Source organism: Neopelma chrysocephalum, unplaced genomic scaffold (assembly GCF_003984885.1).
Source record: "Neopelma chrysocephalum unplaced genomic scaffold, ASM398488v2 Primary Assembly neopelma1_347, whole genome shotgun sequence".
Classification (NCBI taxonomy): domain Eukaryota; kingdom Metazoa; phylum Chordata; class Aves; order Passeriformes; family Pipridae; genus Neopelma; species Neopelma chrysocephalum.
The window spans coordinates 4,793,394-4,800,280 of record NW_020898011.1 but is presented as its reverse complement, the minus strand read 5'-3'; the positions used below and the strand labels follow the sequence as shown (position 1 = coordinate 4,800,280).

Below are 6,887 nucleotides of genomic sequence, written 5' to 3'. Positions count from 1 at the left end.
ACGAGGGCCACAGGCGGGGCCCCAAAACCTTTGTGCTTAGAAATCACTGAGTCTGGGAGACACAACAACAATTTAAAAAAAACTCAAAAACCAAAAACAAACAAAAAAAACCAACAACCCCCCCAAAAAAAACCCCAAAAGCAAAAAACCGAAAACGGGCATCACCTGGCAGCTCCATCCTCCTCTCTCCGAAATCCTGCTCCCTAGCTAAAGCGACTGAAGGGAGCCCGGCCGCTCTCCCTCTCCGGCCCTTCCCCGGACGAACGAGCGGGCCGACAGCCCTCTCCCGGACGGACAGACGGACAGATGGACCGCGGGGCAGGGGGGGCGCGGGGGCCGCCCCGCTCCCGCCGGGCCCCGGGGAGGCGCCCAAAGCCCCTCGCCCCGTTCCCGTTCCCGTTCCCGTTCCCGGCCCGCGGGCTCCGGGCCCCGCTCCGCCCCGGCCCGCGCAGGAGCCGCGCGGGGGGGCGGCTGCCGGCCGCCCGTCCCATAAATACCGCCACAAATAGAGACTATAAATATAAATAGGGGGGGGAAGGTACTTAGAGTCAGTCCAGTGCTTTTTTCTCAGCGCTCTCTTTATTGTTGGTCCGGGAGTAGGGCTCGAAGGCGGACGAACTCAGGTAGCGGGCCGACAGTTCCTGCAAGTTGCCCGCCAGCGAGCCGGCCACGGCCAGGGGCGCGGAGGAGAGGCGGCCGGCCACCGAGCCCAGCAGGGCGGGCACCGGCAGCCCGAACAGCCCGTGCCCCGCCGCAGCAGCCCCGTGCAGCCCGGCGGGCGGGGGCGGCCCGGGCGCTCCGGGGGCCGCCGGGGGGTGCGGGGATCCCCCGCCCGGAGCCGCCGCCGCGGAGCCGCTGCCCGCCGCGGCCAGGCCGGGCCCGCGCAGCGCCGAGCCCAGCGCGCCGCTGGCACAGGGCGGCAGGAGCCCGGGCAGCCCCGGCGGGGACAGCAGCCGGCCTTGCTCCAGCAGCCGCAGGACGCTGCAGGTGGCGGCCGTCTCGGACACCACCGACCGCAGCTCGGAGTCCTTGCCCTGGTCCTTCTTCTGCTTGGTGCGCCGGTTCTGGAACCAGACCTTGACCTGCGGGCCGGGGAGAGAGGCAGGGTCAGCGGGGCGGCGGGCACGGCGACCCCCGCCAGGTGCCCCGGGACCCCGGCGCGGCTCCGCGGGGCGCGGGGGGGATGCGGGGGAGGGAGGGCGGGAGGGCCGACAGACACTTGGGAACGGGGAGCGCTTCCAAAACGCACAAAGCGACACGCACAGAACACAACACCCCCGTGGCCTGCCTGTGCCAGGTTTCGGAGTGCCCGGGAGCGGGCGAAGGGGGATGCGGGAGCCCTTAGCTCTGCATCTTTAACCAGACCTCTCTCACTTTATCCTATTTTAGCTGTCGGCCAGTAGTTCTCTGAGAGCCTTATTCAGACCTTTCCCCAGCGCTTTATTCTAAGCCGGCTCAGCCGGTGCCCTGGGCACAGCGCGGCCCCTCACCCTGCTCGCAGGGTCCCCGCACGCTGCCCCCGCGCTGCTGCCCGCTCGGCTCTGGCTCTCCCTTTCATGGGGGGAACAGCAGCAACGCGCTTCTTCCCCCGTATCCCAACCTGGACACCCTCTCCCCACCTCCCAACCCATTTTAAATAATATTCAACTTTAAAAAGAAATCCTGGAAGTCATTTAAAAAAAACCCCAAACCAAAACACAACAAAAACCACCCGTGGCAGGTTTTGTAACCTACGAGCTTGTCATTCCTACCCATCAAGGAAAGAAAAAAGCTAATTAACGTGTCAGGGGAATTTATTGTTATATGATGTTTTGAGGAAATATGAAACCGGCTTTCAGAAGTTTGGACTTTTTAGATGCTTCCCAGTGCTCTCGCATAATTTTAACCCGCGTGGCCGCCCCCGGCCTTTCTGCCCTGGAGGTTGGAGGGGCGGTTCTGGCCCTCGGACATACAAGGAACTCAAAATACGGCCCAAACTTTTGCCCTGTCCCCGGATCTCTCGTACCCAGGAGAGCTCAGACCGAACGTCTCTAACCCCGCAGCCCCGAGAGAAGGAGCCCGCCTGTCCCTCCGGGATTGAGCGGCTGTGTCCCTCTCGGCCTCTCCTCTCTTCCCCCCGGCCGCAGCAGCGCATGTCCGCGCCCGGGGGCGGCTGGCCCCGCGCAGCCGGGGGGACACCGAGCCCCGGGGGACACCGAGCCCCGGGGGACACCGAGCCCCGCGGGGCCGGGGCGGGTCCCTGCGGGCCGGAGGTGCGGGGGAGCCGCGTCCGGCCCGGGAGGGGTTTGGCTTGGTGGCTCAGATCCCTCGAGCCGCGGCGCCTCGCCCAGGGGAGAGCCCCCGGGGGGCTGTGTGCGGGGATACGGGGGTCCCCCTTTGCCAGCAGCTGCCCTTCCCCGGCCTCACAGAGTTGTAAGTCCCTCACCTCGGGCACGAACCCCCCCGGCTCCTTCTCGCCGGGGAGCTGTGGCCCTCCCCCCCCACCGGACACGCGTGGGCACCTCTGGGGAAGCCTCGCCTGTCCACGGCCCCGCGGCCCTGCCCGACAGCCCCGGGGGCTGTGCCGCGGGCTCGGCCTGTCCTTGGGGCGCGCAGGGCCGGGGGATGCCCGGGCCGGGAGGGGGGTACCGCGGCGGAGGGCAGGGCAGGGCAGGGCAGGGCAGGACAAGGCTCCCCGTCCCTCAGGGGTTACCTGAGTCTCGGAGAGATTGAGCTGGCGGGCGAGCTCGGTGCGCTCCCGCCCCACGACGTACTGGCAGCGCTGAAACTCCATCTCCAGGCGGTAGAGTTGCTCGGCCGTGAAGGAGGTGCGGGTCCGCTTGGGACGGTCCAGATCAAGCCCCTTAGGCAGAATAATCTCTCGGATTGAACCTTTGGCATCTGGCAAAGAAAGGCGCACTCAGCTTCATACCCAGGCAACCCTCGTCTCTTTTTTTTTTCTTTTTTTTTTTTTTTTAATTTTTATGTTTCCAACGGAAAGAGCCGTCCCCATCGCCTTCAAGACCGAGGCTCTAGTCGGAATGGAACAGGATCCCTGTGACTGTGGCACTGCACCTGGCCATTACACCCAAGAAAGGAAAAAAACCCACTACCCACAACAGAGAAGGAAGGAGGGGGTGATGGGGGCCTAGGGCTTTATAATTAATCCCCTCAGCCCATTTAAAAATTAGTTTGAATATATTGCTCTCACAGTACGACACTGCGGCATCACCCACGGCCCTTCTGGGAAGCTGGGGAGAGAGAGATCCTCCAGGCCATGCTTTGTGCCTGGAGTGCAGGGCTACTCTTTGTTCCCCTTGGGCTCTGGGTTAGGACTTGCTGGCAGCCACCACACGCACCTCGACGCCCCCAAAAATATGAAACCATCTTTTTTTTTTCTTTTAAATATATATATAAAACAAGTTTCCCATGCGGAAAAAAAAAAAAAGAAAAAATAAAAGAAAAAATAAAAACAGGCAGAATCTTTCTGGGCAGAGGCAGTGCTGCCCTGAGCTGGCTGCCTGCCACCGTGAATGTGGGGACACCTCCAGCCCACCTTGCACTGCTGCCCACACTGCTTTGGGATTTTGGCAAAGAGGAGAAGCAAGGGGGGGGAGGAAAGAAACCAAGGCACCAACCAGCCGCAGAAACCTCAGTTTTCTGGTAGCCTCAACTGAGGAAAGCGGGACAAATCTTATTAACACGACTGTCAAGCTAGAGCCAGATTCAGGTTACCTTAAAGCCTTCCCAACTTTACTTGCCGTAATTTTACCTCCTCGGTACGTTTTAAATCAGAGACAATCACATCATTTTAATCTGACCCCTCTCTGGGTCAGCCAGTGGCGCAAGGATTAAATCTGGCTTCCAAGGCCTGCTTCCCACCGATTTTGTTCCAATTCTTTTCTCTCCCTCCTCCCCCAAAACGCACCTTAATAAAACTGAAATTTCTTCAGGTAAATTAATTTTTTTTTTTTTTTTGGAGGGGGTACGAATAGGGTAATTTAATTATTTAAGCCCGGAGGAGGGACGAAGGTTGTGAAAAAATTTCACATATAACTATTAAAAAGTGGTAATTAAACAGCCCTTCGTCCATTCATTTTAAAGGCCGATGGTTTTAAAAACAGCCCTTTCCTCTGGGCGCGGAGAGAGAGGGTGTACAGGGGCAAGCCCCTGCCCTCCGAGAGGGCCTTGCTGCCCGCAGCCCCGCGCAATTGTGCGGGATGTGCGGGATGTGCGGGATGTGCGGGATGCGCAGGATGCGCGGGCGCGGAAGGAGCGCCCTGCCCGCGGGGCAGAGCCGCGGCCCCCCGAGGGAACGCTGTCCCCGGGGGCTCCCCGCGGGGACCGGCACCCCAGGAAGGCTGGAAAGCAGGAAAGGAATAAAACCCCCAACAAACAAGCAACAATAAGCGGGGCTGGCCCGTGGCGGGGCAGGAACCAGCGCGGCTTAACTTTTCCCCGAGGCGCGGCGGAAATTCGGCGCGGTAAAGCCGCCGGGAGCGGGGCTGCGGACACAACCCTGCCGGCACTGGGGGCTCTCCCCCGCAGCCCTAGGAAAGGGCTTTCAACCCAGGGCCGGACCAAAGGCAGAGCAACAAAACAAACCCATCTCCCGGGCGTGAGCGCGGCTCACCTTCCCCCACCCTCGCCGAACACCTCAAACTCATACCTCTAACTAGGATCCTCCTGCAATAGTCCGGATCGGCCGAACTAGATTTACTTTTATTACAACCTTCCGTAGCTGCAGAGGCAGAAAAAGTCCCTTGCTGATCCTTCAAAAAAGAAGTAGAAATATTTCCTTCAGACCCTTTGCTTTCCTTGCCCTCTTTATGTCCGTTCTTCGAGACCCGGTTAGCTTCAGTCTCTGAACTGCATCTAACGTCCATTTTGTCTTGTTTCCCAAACATGTAGTGCAATAAAAACAAAACAAAAAAACCAACAACGATAACGAAAAAATTACAGAAGAGTAGTAGAAGAAGAAGACGAAGTCTATGCTGGATATTGCACGGCTTAGGGTCAGATCGGTGGGGATCTGTAAAGCACCTTGAGTAAGGAAGATCGGTTTTTATCCCACTGGAAAAGCAGCGGCTTCCTCAGTCCCAGCGTCCTAATGTGACTGTCCGGCTTCCCAGAGCGCCCAGTGATCAGGTACTCAACAGTACAACTCTAAAATGATTTAATGTCTGCCTTATTACAGAGACATGTAGTTGTTAGACACACAGAGGGACGCGCACTCGCTGTTTCAATTGATTACGGGTAATTTTGCAGCCTCCACATTTAGGTTACCTCATGAATACACTAAATTGTTTGGATAATATATCAGATCGTAATGGATGGTTTGTGTGCTTGTCCCCAATCAAGTAGAGTTTAGCCAGTGAATAAACTGAAATGATTGGTCTTGCTTTCAGGAAACACACAATCAAAAGACTGAGACTTCCAGAAAAAAAAAAAAAAAAAAAAAAAAAAAAGGAGAGAGGAAAAAAAGGGTGGGGGAGAGGGAAAAAAAAAAACTTTTGACAAGATTCACCCTGAATTGTTAGCACCATTAGCAGCCATTATTAACTTTCTTCAGTATGCCTTTGACCTCCCGATTATATAGTGGCTTTCTCCAAAGCACGCCAAATAAATCTGAATAAAGCTGCTAGGAAGGGCTGGAAAAATGCAGTTGCAGGGGAGTGAAGAAAAAGCAAAAAAAAAAAGCCCCCTGAATTCCAAACAAACAAACAGATCCCCAGCACGCACACACACAAAAAGTTCTTCCTTCAGGCAGATCTCTCCAAGGAAGCAGGTTATCTTGGCCGGCAGAAATCCTCGTTATCACATCTCCCCACAGACAGCCATCTTAAACTCCTACCTCTCCTTATTTCAGTCCCGATACTTGCTTTTTGTGCTTCTCCCTCTGTGTGTGTGTGTATGTGTGCGTGCATGTGTGTCTGCTAATTCTGCACCTTCGCAAACACTGAACCTATTCGCAGAGCTGCTCATTGAAAAAAAAAAAAAGAGCCAGCTTTGTGTGCAGTGGATCCAGGAGGGGGGAGAAAGGGAGAGGGGGAGAAAGAGGGAGAGAGAGAGGGAGGGAAGGAAGGAGGGAGAGAGAGAGAGAGATAGCCCGTGAAAAATCTCAACTGCGTGATCCACTAAAGGAGAAAAAAGTTTTACTCTAGCTATTCCATTGTCTCTGCTACAATATCTCTGAGAACCGCAACAGCCAGTAATCCAATAAGACCATTGATTAGGCTACAATGATTCAATTCAAGCAAATGGCCTTGTGCAAAGAGCATGCTCCAGTCCTCCTTGTCACCTTGCAGGGCAGAAGCCCTCTTCATGCTGCTCTCCTTATTCATTCCTTTATGGGAAATGTAGAGCAAAAGGAGTGAAAGATGGCAATTATCTAATTGGACTATTAACAAACAATTCTCTGAGTGTGGCTGTCTGGCAGTGGTTCTTGGGTGAGGTGAAAGGCCACATGTTGCACTGGCCCCATTCACAAAGAGTTTAGGGGCCTGAGAGGGAGAGAAAGAATTTTCCCTGAGAATTTTTCACACAAATGGCGGTGTATCCATCGGCCCTGCTGTTCCCTGTCCTCCCGGCCTGCCTGGGCCTCTGCCTGGGAATGTCACCCACCTGAAGCGGGCAGGGGCACCCTGTGTTTTACTGCAGATGGTACCAGGGGGTGGGAGCAGCACACTGGGCACCCTTGGCAGGGCTGCTCAGCCCCAGGGGCCTCATCCTGCTTCAGCTGGAGGGATAAAACCACCCTCACCCCATGGGAGCCAGTCTTTGTCCAAGGCTGTGTAATGGAGTGAAGGATCCAGTGCTGGGGCTTAATCAGCACAAACAGGAAACTCAGGGGAGGCGAGAAAAGGAAAGGAAAGGAAAGGAAAGGAAAGGAAAGGAAAGGAAAGGAA

General features: G+C 56.3%; 1 protein-coding gene across 1 annotated transcript; it reads right to left on the bottom strand.

Annotated features, from left to right (window-relative positions):
* Window positions 1–463: 463 nt before the first annotated feature.
* Window positions 464–5,377, bottom strand: VAX1 (ventral anterior homeobox 1). Its single transcript, XM_027705686.1, has 3 exons — window positions 4,649–5,377; window positions 2,693–2,880; window positions 464–1,082 (listed from the first exon to the last, which is right to left on the bottom strand). Exons 1-3 carry the CDS (start codon window positions 4,884–4,886, stop codon window positions 549–551), a joined length of 960 nt encoding a protein of 319 aa, XP_027561487.1. The 5' UTR covers window positions 4,887–5,377; the 3' UTR covers window positions 464–548.
* Window positions 5,378–6,887: the final 1,510 nt, after the last annotated feature.

What these genes read in the sequence shown, in the direction of transcription:
- VAX1 (XM_027705686.1), bottom strand. Translation starts at nt 4,886, where the DNA reads ATGTTTGGGAAACAAGACAAAATGGACGTTAGATGCAGTTCAGAGACT. An exon ending in CAGGAGGATCCTAGTTAGAG is followed by an intron (nt 2,881 to 4,648) that starts GTATGAGTTTGA and finishes TTTCTTTGCCAG; the next exon opens with ATGCCAAAGGTTCAATCCGA. An exon ending in TCAATCTCTCCGAGACTCAG is followed by an intron (nt 1,083 to 2,692) that starts GTAACCCCTGAG and finishes CCCGGCCCGCAG; the next exon opens with GTCAAGGTCTGGTTCCAGAA.